Source organism: Falco rusticolus, chromosome 10, assembly GCF_015220075.1.
Source record: "Falco rusticolus isolate bFalRus1 chromosome 10, bFalRus1.pri, whole genome shotgun sequence".
NCBI classification, from domain to species: Eukaryota; Metazoa; Chordata; class Aves; order Falconiformes; family Falconidae; genus Falco; species Falco rusticolus.
The window spans coordinates 27,718,311-27,733,486 of NC_051196.1; the positions used below are offsets into that span (position 1 = coordinate 27,718,311).

General features: G+C 43.6%; 1 protein-coding gene across 2 annotated transcripts in view; it reads right to left on the reverse strand.

The window, feature by feature from the left end:
* Positions 1–8,172: 8,172 nt before the first annotated feature.
* RTF2 (replication termination factor 2) overlaps positions 8,173–15,176 on the reverse strand; it is a 29,361-nt gene continuing 22,357 nt past the window's right edge. For both annotated transcript variants that reach the window (XM_037403471.1, XM_037403470.1), the window contains 3 exons: positions 12,861–12,915; positions 12,689–12,781; positions 8,173–10,155 (listed from right to left, as the gene is read on the reverse strand). In XM_037403471.1, coding sequence (XP_037259368.1) covers positions 9,971–10,155; positions 12,689–12,781; positions 12,861–12,915 — 333 coding nt within the window. In that variant the 3' untranslated portion in view covers positions 8,173–9,970. The remainder of the gene's footprint in view (positions 10,156–12,688; positions 12,782–12,860; positions 12,916–15,176) is intronic.

The following is a 15,176-nucleotide window of genomic DNA, read 5'->3' on the forward strand; positions in this document are numbered from 1 at the left end:
TCTGAACTGCACCTACCTCCCCTTGTTAGAGATACAAATTCTGTGAACACCTGCCTGCCTTGAATTCCTTTTCTAGCGATATTATTTAGACTAGCCTTGAGCCCACACGACCACACACCTGAGTCAGAGCACGACGGCAGATGGCAGCTGTTAGGAAAGAAACATGAAGGGGTGACATCCACTCACTTGCCCAGCCAACAGCGCTAACCCACCGGCTGGGCTTAGTTTTTTAAGTGTTCTTTTAAAATCACTCAGTGCTGAGTGCTGGAATCTCTTGCAGCCACAGCCCAGCTTCTCCTGGTAACAGCAAATTCTGCAAACTTCCCAAAGTCTGACCTGGAGGCGCCCTGCCAGCGCAGCACCTCTGCTGCCTTGTCAGCACCGCGGAGCAGGGGCAGGCACAGCTCTGGCGAGCCAGCAAAGCTGCCCGAGCATCCACGGGGAGGGATCTGCAAGTGCTGCTCATCTCCAGGAGATACACATGCCTCTGCTTTACTGCTAAACCATCACACCCGACGCGCATTTCCGAAGCAGCTGGTAACAGGTACTCAAATACGAGCGGGTTCACATCAAGCGTTGCTTCCAGAGGCAAACAGCTTTAGTTTGAGTGAACCCAAAACCACCACAAGGCTGGGAACAGGAACACGGAGATAATCACCACTGATGAGGGAGCTATGGGCAGCCCCACCAAACACCTGCTTTCAGTGGCAACCTGACTTGTACCAGGACAGCAGCTGCTAGAGCACACTGCCCTTCCAGGATTGCACCGTGCTGCCTCTCAGCGAAAGGCCGTTTGCTCCGACCTCTAACGCCAAGAGAAGATGGAAGCAAAATTCACCAGGCTGTGCCACGAGTGTATCACATGTGGTCAGTGTGAAGGAACACGAGAAAAGCAGAGCAAGTGCCACCCAAATGCCCTGCTGCCTGAAATGGTCTGAAACTACAGAGATGCCAACAGATTTAGTAAGATGTCAACCCAGCAAGCGAGCCACATCGTTGTGCCATCTTCCCAAAAAATCCTTCTCTGCCTTTGATATGTTAATCCAGCATAAGGCAAATTCTCCCATTAGAATATAGTCCATTCTGGTCTCCATGCAATCTGCATTATCCAGTTCAAAGTTAAATTAAAAATCCCAACCTGTGTGAATGTTGCAATCACATTATGAAATCTGTAAATCTATTTTTAATGTCTTAATGTTGCTTTAGTTGAACAAGGCAAATAGACTGCTGCATTGCATTTGCTTTACACTTTTTTTAGATTCTCATGCACTAGTTAAATATTCACTCTGCAGTGTTTGCATTTCCAGTACTGCAAGACCCTAAAATAGAAGACAAGTTTTTCCTTCCCTCTTTTGTTTTTAAAATTCCAACTATGGGCAACTTGGCTTGGGGATCTCTCCAAATCAAATGTGGAGTATAAACATTGCAAGGAGAGCTGCTGAAAATGTTTCAGTGTAATACAGGTGCCAGAAAATAGGATTTAGATGCCAAACGGCTATTTGCAGTGGCTTTAGGGGGTGACAAACCGAAATATTTTATTTAATTTAAAACTTAAGATATATTAAATGTTAGCTCTGTGAGTAGCTTGTTTTTAAGAAAGAAAATACTTGAACATCACTGGAATAACTCGAGCACTGGGCCCAGCTCAGCTGTCCCTGATCAACATTTTATAGAACATTACTTTGGGGAGTAGTTTGTGCTTTTTATTCTGATCTGGAACGGGGACTAGCTCCGAGGCACTGGAATTTTCTGCGGAACAGAACCTCTGCTTTCTGAGCAGCTCTCTTTGAAAAATCAGGGCATTAAACAGTCGAATAAACCCTGCTGCTTCCACTTGAGAGTCACCGTAGTAAAAGACGGGTGCTGTCTCTCCGCCACCTTCTCCCCCTGCAGATGTTTCCCCACTTTGTGTCGTCCATCTCTTTGCTACTAGTAGTATTTCTCCACTCGCAGTTACGCCGCGCTCCCCGGTAGAGCACCGGGCTACACGCGTGTGAGAGCGAGCGCGGAGGGGGGGGGCAGGACAGCGGGGACGGTGCATTTACCCCGGGGTCCGGACCGCTCAGCGCAGCCCCCTCGGCCCGAGGCAGCCGGAGCGTCACCCACCGGCTGCGACACGGGGCGCGGGGGGGGCACGTGCCGGCGGGTGGCCGCGGTGACCGCGCTGGGGCCGGGCGGTGGCGGGCGGGCGGCCCGGGGGCTCACACGCTGCGGGGGGAAGGGGGAGCTCGGCCCCGGCTGCGCCACGGGGCTCCGCTGCGCCCGGCCGCGCCGCCCCGGCCCCGGCGGCAGCTCCGGCAGCTCCGCACCCGCGGCTGCGGCCCCGCCGCTCCCCGCGCCGCGGGCGCCACCGCGCGGCACCGGCACCTGCGGGCGGGCACCGGCACCCACCGGACGGGCGGGCACCCACCGGACGGGCGGGCACCCACCGGACGGGCGCCCATCGCAGGGGCACCGCCCCCCACCGCCCCCCAGCGCGACCCTCCGGCGCGGAGCGAAGGGACGCGCCGCGCGGAGCAGCCGGTGACCCGCGGGCTCGGCCGGGCACCCCGCGCCTCCGCACCTGCGGCCGCTGCCGGGGGTCCCCACGCACACGCAGGGGCCGGGCCCGGGTGCCTGCCCGGTGCTGCCCCCCCTCCCACCCACCCCCCGCTCGGGCACGGCGGCGGCGGGAGCCGGGAGCGCTGGTGGCCGCCCCTGCCCCGCGCAGCCGGCGGCAGCCGCTGCAGCCAGTCGGACGGGTACGCTGGGGCTGTTTGATGATTCCTCGCAGAAGGGAGCCATGCAAACCAGATGAGCTGGGAGCAGCTTACATCTCAATGGGGAAGTAAATGGCTACAGCTTAAGAGATCCAACCAGCCCAGCATGCCCGCTGCTGACCACAATTCAAATGCAAGCAGGTTCTGTGTCACTGAATTAAACAAGAGGGCTTGTTCAAATATTAGGAAAGCCAAGAAAAAACGTTCTTGGAGAAACAAATCCTGCTGTGCTGGATAAGCTCCATGGACTAACTAAGCTGGGATTCTGTCCCAGGAGTCACCAGCACCAAATAAAGTGCAAGAAACAGACACCTCATCTCATCTCTGAACTGTTGGGGCATTAATAGCCAAGGGAAACGTTTACAATAAATATTTTAGAACTAGGTAGTCTTAAGTGGCCCCCATGGCAGATCAGAATTTGACTTCCTAAGCTCGAACAGACCATGCAGTTTTAATGACTGAGTTTTCATCTGTGCTGGTGTAATTTATTGGTCTCAGATCCCAGCAGGGAAGAGGAGAGCCAGCTTCAAAGGACAGTGATGGGCTTACTTAAAATACACATAATCACATTAGGAGCGCCACATTGTCACCGATAAGGTGTAAGACCAAGCCTGACCAGCAGCTGCTGCTGGGACGGGCAGGGTGGGAGCTGGGACGTGGCACTGGGTGCTGGCTCGTTGCGGGGGGAGAAGAGCACGTGCAGGTGCCGGGTTGGCCTCGGCCGGTGCTAATAATCATTTCCATCCATAAGTATACGAGAGTCAAGTATTCCCACCCCGCCATTGCCATTTAAAAAGTATCTGACCTAATTATTTCTATCCCTGTTGTGTAAATTCAGCACTTTGTCAGTCTGAATAAATGTACATTAGCCTTAACATGAGTTAAACAAGTTTAAACAACGAAGGAAGCTTTGTAAAGCTCCCTCGCTTTTTAACTTACTTGACACCACACTAAAGAGCCCGTTTAGACTAAAGAGTTCAGCACATTTTGGGACCCATTAAATACCCAGGTTGAGACTAGATATTCCCTTTTTCTTTTTTTAATTTGTCCTACCTAGTTGCTAAAGTCAGCACAATTGAGCAATAAGCTGCTTTGCATTTCTTTAGCTTTGTAGGCAAGTTGAAGAAAGCTGCATCCATGCGCTCAGTGCAGCCCTTTCGTGCTAATACGGCAACCCCCACTTATCATTGCCAAGTGGGTCCTAAGTGATTCCTCAGAATTACTTTTAATTAAAAAAAAGAGGAAACTCCTGGCATAAAAATGTGACTGTTAGGAAAACTCACACTGTCAAATTGGTTCTATTTTAGGCTAACAACATATTCCTTTCCAGAGTGAAGTCAGCCTTTGACTGCCCGCGGAAAAGCACTCCTTGTCTTCTGTTTACAAATTACACCGTACCCTGACACGGCCGTCTTCCGTCCTCTAAACGTAATAATTAAGTCTTAAGACATCCTCAGACAGTGGGGAAATAACTTCCACGGGAGAGAAGGGAGTGAAAAATTGGCCATCCATCCAAGCTCACAGAAGGAAGAGGGAAACACCTTCTTACCAGTAACATGGAAAGGAAAGAGACTGAACATCTTGATGTTCCCCACTGTGGATACAACTCTGCTCCGTAAAACCTGCCACACGGGAAGCACGACAAGCAACCTGCACAGCGAGGAGCCACGAGCCTGTCCTGACTCCGGCTGCCACCAAATTCAGGATGTGGCCTGGAAGACGGGAAAAGTCTGGTGGGTGAGACAACCAGCCCTGGCTGCACAGCAAACGCAAATCAGCCCCAAAGAGCGAACAGGGCTGCAAAACCAGAGCATCCATCACCCTGACCGCTCCCGACTCCTCGCTCTCCCGACCACCGTCGAGCAAAGCGCCATCTGATTTCTGTAGGCAGCAGAAAGAAGGTGGCAAATGAGAAGGAACAAGGGAAAAACTGGGTGAAAAAAGCAGTGGTGCAGTCTGACAGATGCACACTTCTGCTAAGGGAAAGGGTTGGTTTTCACCGACTTGTGCCCTTTTGAGAAAACCTCTTGGAGGTGTCACAAACACTGCACAAAGGTGGAGTTCTGCTGGATGTGTTTCAAAGAGCTGGCAGGGCACACTTTAAAAAGAGAATTTCATTTTACTCAATATCATAATGAAATTGATTCTTCCCCACAAAAGATCTGCGGCCAATCTGCAAATTGAATTCTGTCACTGACCTGTAAGAGATATTTTAAACCCCATGAAGTTAAATGTTTGACAAAACCACAGCTATGAAATTGTTAGCAGTACCTCCACAGTGCTCGGGCAGCTGGATGGATATTTAGATTAAAATCCTGGTTTATAGGTAGACTTCCCATCAATTGCAGATGGATTAGGATGCCATCCCTCTTGACCATTTTGAAGATTGGTGAAGTTTAAAGCACAGGAGAAAACCCAACTCACTTGTAATTTCTAGCTGTCAGGAAGGAATTATATCAGTTCCATCTTACAGAAGGAAATCTGCGCTGTCTAGCGGTAATCAGTTCCACATTTGTGAAGCCTTCCAACAAAACACTTTTTGTCTATGATTTGTATTCATCTTAGGACATACTGATTTCAGACCCTCTGTGGATTGTAACGTATAAACAGCCCTTTTATTTTTAAATGCAACTAAGAAACTATTTGGCAGGGTCACTGCAGTTCTGAATCCGGAGCAAAATACACCAACTGCAACTGGCGTCTAGGCTGCAAAGCAAGCAAGACAGGGCACTTAAAGACAATCGTGTTCGTTCAGTTTAGCTAAGAATAGGACATTAATAAGAAATATTTTAATCTAACAAGCATCATGTTTTAAATGGAACTTTAAGCTTTTTTTGGTCAATTTGATAGGCGTGTGATGATCTCATGGCGTGGAAGCTGGAGTCCAAAGCAGAGAGGTTCTGAGATTCCGATAAAATCTCCCAACCATCTTAGCAAACCACATGAATTTTCCCACTCTATGCCTCTCAAACATTATTCCCATTAGAGAGAAGATAGTTCTGTGATTACTTCTAAAAAACAGTCAAGGGTAATAAAATTACCTTACAGAATGAACTCTGTCCCTTGAAGCTTCCTATTCACTACCTACAGAGTTTCATCAGCAGGATCTCCCTAAATTCCAGTCTTTCCAGAACAGATACTACATGTTCTCCTCTTCACCTCTGCCCTCTCGACAGCCACTGAGGGCACTGCTTTTTGTCTGAAGGATTTTAGTCTGGTGTTCCAGAGATTCAGGGCTGCTACTACACCCTCAGTTGTACCAGCAACATTATAAAACTTTGTTTAATTTCAACTAAGATTCACAGATATAAACCCCTTGAAGATATGCCATTTTTAGAGGTCTTACAGAAAACAACAGCTGGAGCGACAAGCCCTCCGACAGCAATGCCCTCAGAGGGACAGGCTGCAGAGTGTGGCTGCTACCTGCCGGCAGGCTGGTCAGCAGGTACAGCCCAACTGCTAGCAAAAACACACGGGAAGGGGCCACTGGTACCAGCAACATGGCAAGGTCAGGAGATGTGCAAAGAACGGAGGTACTAGAGGTTAGGGAGTAAGGGAGGGAAGCCACCTTTTACCGCGGTGTGCAGGAGCCAGGAACCCACCTTTGGCAGCTCCAGGATGTTCGGCGCGCAATGTTCCAGGCGCACAAGGTTCAGTGTCCTCTGTGAAGACAAAAAGCCACGGTGCCAGCACCTCCGGGCCTCCTCAGGATCAGCACACCGCACAGGCGAGCACAAGTCGGTTGATCAGCTGCGGCAGGGCATCACAGCTGCTCCACAGCGCCCGGGGCTACAGATGGTGTTATGGACCGTGGGGGGACAAGGGGAAAGGGTAGCTTTTGGATGTCCTGCGAAACAGTGAGAAGCATCACACTCGGTTTGGCATGACTAGGGAACAAAGCTGCGGTGCTGAACACTCAGAGCAGGCTGATCTCCGCTGACTCTGAACGTGTGAACACCCTCAGGTTTTCAGTTTTGGAGGTACCAATGTTGAAAGGACTGCAAGAATCTGCAAGTGTGCGGAAAGAGAGGCACTTCACAGGACTGTACACCAGGATATACAGCTTCACAGTCCCTTTTCACTAGTGCTTATCTGGGCCAGGTTTCATGACCAGTATTTGATTATCAGGCTATGTGAAGGAAGTTGTTAAATTTCAGTCCAGTTTCCAGTGGGCAGGTTCACAAAAAAAAAAAAAAAAAATCCCCCTATTATACAACCAACGCTAATTGGATCCTTTTTAAGCTCTTCAGAAGAGAGGCCAAGGCTTGAACATCATGGAAACAGAACTAACTGTTCTGTGAACTCCCCAGAACAGAGCCACAAGGATGCAATGCTGTGGGAGACTTATGTGGCATCTCAAAAAATATAGGTTTCAGATTCTAAGACTTCTGCAGTCTTCAACTTTCACCAACATTCAAATTCACCTACATTAAAAGAAAATTAAATTGCCCTCCCCCACAAAAAGCAAACCACAACAAAGCAAACATCCTCCAGCGAGCTATTCGCTTGAATCTATTAAAACTTGCCAAGTCAACGTTCCAGTCTCAACTGCCTAACCCAGCCTGCCAACAGAAGTGTCAGTTTTTCGCTCCTCTATTTTACATTAACAAAAGTCAATTGTGGCGATGAATTGCATCACATGCCAACAATATATCACATTCCTTCACAGCTGCTCTTTGCAAAGGGAAGGAAAAGGCCTCATCAGTCACTGACAATGCTTCTGTAAACCATAAACATTTTACTAACTCCATCCACGAAATCAGGATGGTAAACTACCAAACAAAATCCTAATGAACTGGCATGGCACAATCAATTCCAGATAATAAACCCAAGCGTACATGAATAATCTGTACATTAACCAAAGCGTGGTAGTTACAAACTTATATTACAAATGAGCAAATCGGACTGAATAAAAAGGAGTCGCTATTATGGTCCATGAGCAGGAAAGCCTGTTATCAAGTCAGCAGGCTGGACTTTGCCCAACATATTATCAAGAAAAGGGATGCAATACTGCATATTTTGTCTTATCTTCTTTAGCAAAGTAATAGCTAAATCAAAAGCATTAAGTTAATTCCCTTTAGGATTTATAAATTATTTCAATACAAGAAAAATGCACTCCTATAAAACACTAACAGGACTTCAACATGCATTGTCAAAACAGAATCAGACTGCAAATAAAGCAGCTACTCTAGTGTATCTTCTAGTGCAGTAATTTCATTATCTGTAACTAACAAATAATAAAGGATAATAATGAAGAGGAAAAGAATACAGAACAAGGAGCACAAAGCTGATTACCAGACATGCATACAAAATGTGGCTGAGTGCTTCCTGGAAGCGCGAGTAAACCTCAAACTGTTTGATGTGATGTATAGATGCATTCACATCTTTGGAAACAGAAATGCTTACCACCATATAAATTCTACAACAACCCAATCTTTAATTATACCTATCAAAATAATAATAAAATCCTACCAGTTTCATTCCACATGCTTGAATCGTGGAGACCACCTATGCAAATATAAACACAGCATTTGAATCTCCAACTATTGCCAATTATAAATGGGGACACTTTTAAAAATAAATTATGAAGATAATTAATCGTTTTCACACACAAAGGTAACATCATGCAGTGGTTTTCAAAGCCTCCTACTTCCTGCATTTCTATTCTGGTTAGTTTGTGCCATGATTATAAAAGTGTATTTTCTTTTTATAAGAGGAAGAGAGGAAGGTGAAAAGCTTCCATCCCTCCCTCTGTTCATTTAATGTAGGTATTATTGGATTCAAATATTCAGCCACTAAATCATTGCTATGCAACATTAACATTTTAAAAGGATTCCTGCATTTGGAAAAAAGCTAAGAATTGAAGAGCCAAAGTAAAGTCCATAAAAAGTTATTCTAACACTGACAATATAAGCATTTATCTATCTGTTCAACAGAACATGAAGTGTTATGGTCATATAAGAAGAGCAAGTTTTATTTAAATCAACATCACAGGGATAAAAAGCATAAATATAAACCCAAAACTAAGTGACATACTATGCTTAGCATCTTTCTGTAACAAGCAATTAACAGTCCAATAGTTGTTTGCTGTTAAGGATTTTATGTCAGAAAATAAAACGTGTACTATGGATGTTGTGAAAGAAGCACATTTCATTGCCTGCAAAGTGAAACATTCTCGGAAGCAAACTCCAGCCTTACAGGGTTCCCCTCCACCAGCGAGTTTGACTGGCACGACACTGGTGCCCAGTTGCTTCTCCCTAAAAAGCCAGTTAAGATCTGCCTGCTCCTATTTGGTCACCACCCTCTGCAAATGCTTCTATTTTCATGTAAGCTGCTGAATTCAAAACGACAGATTGCTCCTTAGAGATGTACACAGAACCTTACTGTTTCAGCAGAAAACCAAGGAAACTTGCACTTTTGTTCCACTGTATTCTGATCCTCTGACAAAAGAAAGAAAGCTCAGACCTGATACTTCTAACTTTAAAACACACACCCACAAAGGAACCTCCCCCCCCCCCCCCCCTTTTTGGGAAACCCCCCAGCCTTACTATTGCAGGCACATCCTTGTAGATGATTTACAAGTGCACACTCTTATTAAAAACGCGCTACAATATGTACAAGAAGAATGTTATACAAACATTTTCATGACTATGCTTTCATATATTCCATCAAAAGGAAAATTACCTGAAATACCCACAGAACCTTTAAGAAACCTACAGTAGTTCTACTGAGGACTCAGTTAACTAGTACAAAAGAAAAGCATTATTGCTCTTTTTACTGTCAGAAAGTTTCAAAAAGTTTGGATTTCGATACTGATGTGTCGAAAATTACAGTTACAGTTGCAGCGAGTATCCATAGAAGAGGGCAGCAGGCAGATTATTCCACACTCACTCCTACCACCAGGACACTAGCTAGTGTGACTAAGAATGACAGCATCCAACTGGCGGAAGAAAAGGAAAACTTTTCTGCAAGTAACCCACCATTTGTGAATGAGGTCTGCTGATACAACATTGATGCTGGTGATCTATTTCTTACTTACCAGAAGTGTACTTAACACAAGTTCGTTAGTTATTTGTAAGTTTATAAACAACTTAAACTGAATAATTCCAGATAACATCAGATTACAACAGAAGTTCTGTATCAGAGTTGTACAGAAGAAGCCTTAGGGAAGGAAAGCAGTAATGAATGTTACAATCAGGCTCATCATTGTTTCAGAAATAGTATGCCGTGTGAGTAATCCAATTGGAACACTCTTCCTTCGAACGTTTTGCTGAGCTGTGCGATGTAAAAATAGATTTGTATGCCTCTGATTTCTCCTCACTGTCTGCAATGGATCTCTTCGTAGTAGTAGAGGCAGCCTTACTGACTTTTACGGGTACAGATGAATTTCCATTATCTGATAGAGAAAAAGGAATAGAATGAAGCTTGAGTAACAGCTTACAATTGATGGAAGTATTTAAATAAAGACAGAAAAAAGCATTAAAAAAATAATGCGTACAGAGATAAAGTATATACATTTTTTGAGGGCTAGCACAAATACATCCCATAATTTTACTCAATACCCAACACATTCCTAACAGCAAACATATTCCTAGCTTTTAGAATTCATGCTCAAAATGCATTTAGAAATCTCAGAGAGAGAGGAATTCTTTCCTACTTGTGTAAATCCCTTGCACTGTAATTCAGTATTGACAACATTTATTCCTCTAAGTGAAAAATGGCTCGGAACTCTTTTAAGAAACAAACATGAAAGTATTCCACCACCCTGAAGTATTGTTTAGAAATTAGCCACCAAATGACAAAAGCTAAACTTGTGACATACTGTCCCCAGGGAATCCATCTCCTCCCTTTATTCTTTCAAAAAAAAAAAAAAAAGTCCAATAACAATGGTCTGCATAATTTTATTTTTGGTTTGGGATAGGAAAATGCCCATCCCTCTGTTTCTGATACCATCTCTCTCAGTGTATTAGATCGACTGCTACAAAAAAATCCCCACCAAACCTCTCTTTCTTAACAGCTACTTAATCTTCTCCAAAGTTGAAGGACAGTATTTTAAAAAGCATGTGCCAAGCCTCTTGGGCAAAGAAATTAATACATAGAAGCCTGCAGAAACTCTACATACTTAGTTTAACTTAGGCACAACGGCATGTAAATAGTAGGGAGCCTGTCTGAAAATGCACTTAGCTGATTTCTGCATGTATTCGTAGGAATTATATGTGCAATCCTTAATCATCATAGATCAGACCCTTTTTATATTTGGAGAATGCTGCTTCTAATGCCACCAATAGTTGTCTGGAAAAAATTACCAAACACTGTATTGGAAAGAATGAATATGTATGCTGCAAGTCCAGAAACCTTAGGGTGCCATGTTCACAAATTAATTCCTGTGCTACTGGCATTCCTCAGTCCGTGGATTTTTCCCGTTTTCCCCTCTCTCCTCTTAATCTCTTGCTGGTCAATATAACTGCTGCTATAAACCAATGACCTGACATTTCAAAAGGCTTATGTTTTCTCTTACACTCTTGGGAAAAAAATACATCAAACATTATTAGAATTACTAGATTCCTAAATATCCAAGAGCAACTATAATCACCTGGAATGAAATAGTTTTTAAAGCCTATCCTTTATAAAAGCAGACTGTAGGGGGCAGGTAAGGCACTCTGATGGAAATTTTCCCATCTCACATAGTTTATCTACAGTTCATTGTTTAACTATTCTCAGATTAATCCAACAAGTTATATTGACTTTTTCTGCAGCTGTAATGTACACGATTGACTACTTCACACACAAACCTCAGACTGACTTAAAAAATGTACCCATTCATATAGTTCTGTATGCTTCAATAGGAATTGGAGACATTATTTATAAATAAATTATCACATGACGAGACAGCACCATCCTTTGGACTAAAGGACCACCAAGTTTACTCATAGCTGCATGGTAGGTACGTCAGTACATCCTGAAGTTATATCCCGCTACTCCCAGTGACACACAGTAAATTAAGAGCTAAAAAAATGGAGGACTAAAAGTCAAGTCATCAGCTTAGGCTATTTTAGCGTACTTCATTGAAATACACTGCTGTAACAGATTTCTTGGCCACTTGTACTTCAGGAAAACAAGTACTAATTCTCCTCACGCTACCTCCTAGCCAATAAAACAGATATATCAAATGCTCAACTGTGTCACTGTGTGAGTAAGAATCTCTGATCTCATTCATTCAAGTTGCTTCCCATCAACTGAAAGCAATATCTGAATGACATAAACAAGCAAATCTGGCTTGTTTCACAGTGAAGAAAAAATGCAATGTGGTGAAAAGTGTTTATGGCTTTTATTAGATATCTGTATCTCTACAGCACTTGCCAGTCACAAGCGTGAGCAGCAAACCTGCTGGTTTAGGTATTTTGTGAAAGTATAACAAGGAGTCAGTCCCTGCTCTGTGGACTATTTACTGAGAGTATAGGACGATGGACAGCAGATGGGACAAAGGCAAACGGGGCAGAATAAGGAAAAATGGACAAACAGAAGCCCTCAAACAGTTTTGTAGGTTTTGCAGATTGTAAAGCAAATTTATTTTCTTTTGTTTTAAGAAAATATATTTTCTTCTGCTTTAGGAAAAAAATGAAATTGACTATAGTATCTATTAAACAAGGAGAATTGCGCACACTCTTAAAGCAGTTTCCTACTCCAACTTGGAAAGGAAGCCTTTTAGGACAGCCTTTTCAAAGAGGGCTGTTTTTTTTTAAAAGTGAGCCGTGACATTATAGCTCCCTTGAAGACAGGACTCGACCTTTTATTACTGAGATAAAAAAGCAAGTGAGAGGGTAGCTTCTGAAAACCATGGTACAAAATAGCCAGAGAAGGATCTCTCCTATAATATTTTTCAGAGCAGGAGTATTTGTTCATTTGCAGATTAAAGAATAAACACCAACCTGAACTTTTGGTGAAGATAATCTGCCTCTTTTCCCCAGAACTGGAGTTGATACAATCCTTTCCACTCTTAGCCTTCGACGGACCTGGACAATCTATGAAAGAAAAAATATCAAATCATGAATCTGCTTCATGACTCAGAAGGCTACACGTAAGTTGTAGCTGTGGCATTACCTTCAGTGGTGTCTTGCTGAGAAGCTGATTCTGCTGACTTACATTTCTTCGATTTCTGAAACAACACAAACAGAAATCTGGTAACGTATTGAAAGGATATAAAATTCCCAACTTATATTTGATAGACACACAATTTCATTTAGTACATTTTCATGTCTCACACAGTGGAACTCTTCCTTCCGTAATATTGATCCACGCTTCAGTATTATTTTGATATGGAAAAATACCAACCTTGGGAACACTGAAGCTACTCTGAAGAAAATCATGCAGGTTAAAACTAAACTGCCTGGATACAGTATTTTGGTTTGTATAATTCGCAGGGGGTGTGTGTGTTATCATCATTAAGATAATCTATAATGCTGCACCTACATGGCAGGACAGTAAACTGCATGACATGAAACAGGATACAGTTAACTAATCAATGAAGACATTTTTCAATAAAAATTTAAGAATAATACTGCATCTCATACCCACTTAATTTTATTTACTTAATCCCTGCTGGGTAACTTTCAAGAACTGGGCCCTTTGTTGCAGGATTGCTGAGGACGATGTAAACAGTTAATCAAAATTTTTTAAAGCATATGTGGACCAGATTTTCCAAGTTAATTTATGTTTTTCCAGATTAAGAAACACAAAAAAACCCCAAACAACAGCAATAAGAACCCCATTACTGGCTTTGATTATATAAATGCCAAGCTGAAAAAGACGTATTAAAACAGTCATTGGTGTTACTATCACAAAAGATGACTCTGTATACATTCAGAGTGGTGTATGTATTCCAGGAAAGCAACGCAAGCTCGAAGAAAACAAATATATTTATATATGTTATAAAAATTAAAGAGAAACCATGCTGTCAAGCGCATGATTAACGCTCGAGGAAAAAAATGCTGTCCCGCATGTTGCTGCACAGCTTAGCCAGGAGGTGGCGGCAGAGGGCTACTATTCCAAAGCAATGCTGCCCTAGCGTCCTCCCTGAGCCCAAACACCTCTGCGGGGTGCTTCCACCTTGCTTACTATAGGTGGATTTACAAAGGAAAGTTACTTGCCCGTATCTGGCCTCTGAATTATGAGATTCTGTAAATATATGTATGCATATTAGTATACATAACAAATATTTGTTATACGTATTTCATTACGGGCACATACGACATAGTTGAGCTTGAATAGTTTTTTACATTAGTGGTAGCTGAATCTTCGTTATGTTTTGTCTCAAGGGTATGAAGAAAAGGAGTTTGTGCCTCCTGCTCCAAATACAGGAGGTCCACTTGGACTGCTTCTAGCTGAAGAAGGAACTAAGGGACAGGTCTGAACAGCAGTGCCAACAGACCCCAGACTAGAAACTCTCTTCTGATGCTGGGACTGGAGCTCAGGGATCTCAGACTGGAGCAAATGGTGCCAGTGACAGCAGAGAAGACTGGTTCTAGCTGCAAGATCAGCTTGATGCAGCAAGGCAAGGCAGTATTGCAAAAAACCATCATAACCTGAGGATGAAATGGATGCTTGCTGAGACATTTGCAAATACTGCACCTGCCCGTAATCTAAGTCCACTAAACAAACAAACAATATTTGCATATTCACCCAAGCCACATAGAGGCCAAAGACCAAAGCATCACTTCCTTTTGCCTGCCACCACGAGCAACTGCTGGCACCGTAAGAGACAGAGCTGCCCAGCATGCTTAGGTACTTCTTTGTTGTGCAGAAGCTGGGGACAGCACCAGCATTCAATTATTCAAAATTATTTGAACCAAAGCTATAGGTGCTTTGTTAGGGCCACCTTCCTAATGAAAATTGAGTGCAATCAACCACTGCTTTTGGGGCTGATTACTCATCCACTGAGAATCGCAATATTCTATCATCTAATTATCTGTAAAATTCTTTCAAACATTTAATTACAAAGTACTGGAAAAATAAAATGAAGAAACCCAAACAAAACACACCTAAAGAGACAGCATGGGATTTACAGCATTGCTCTGAAGTCAGAAGCCATAGGACGCTACGTGCAGAGGCTATGAACAGAGAGGAAACAGAGCAACAGGATTCCTACGGGTAACCATCCTTTCGCTGCACTGCCCAGGCCAATGATGCTGTACTGGTGCAGGTGTCTGAAGACCTTATGATAAGTAATCAAAGTAATCATAAGCTCACTGGTAAAGTAAAAAAGCGTTTGTTTCAAAACAATCTACAAAAACGTTTGTATGCCATCTAATCCTACAGGCAGACAGTACCAAGTGCAGCAACAGGGGTGAGATGATCAACCTCCATCGAAAGTCTCAGTTGCTGCAAGTGTCCGACAACGATGATTCATGCTCTTTGAGT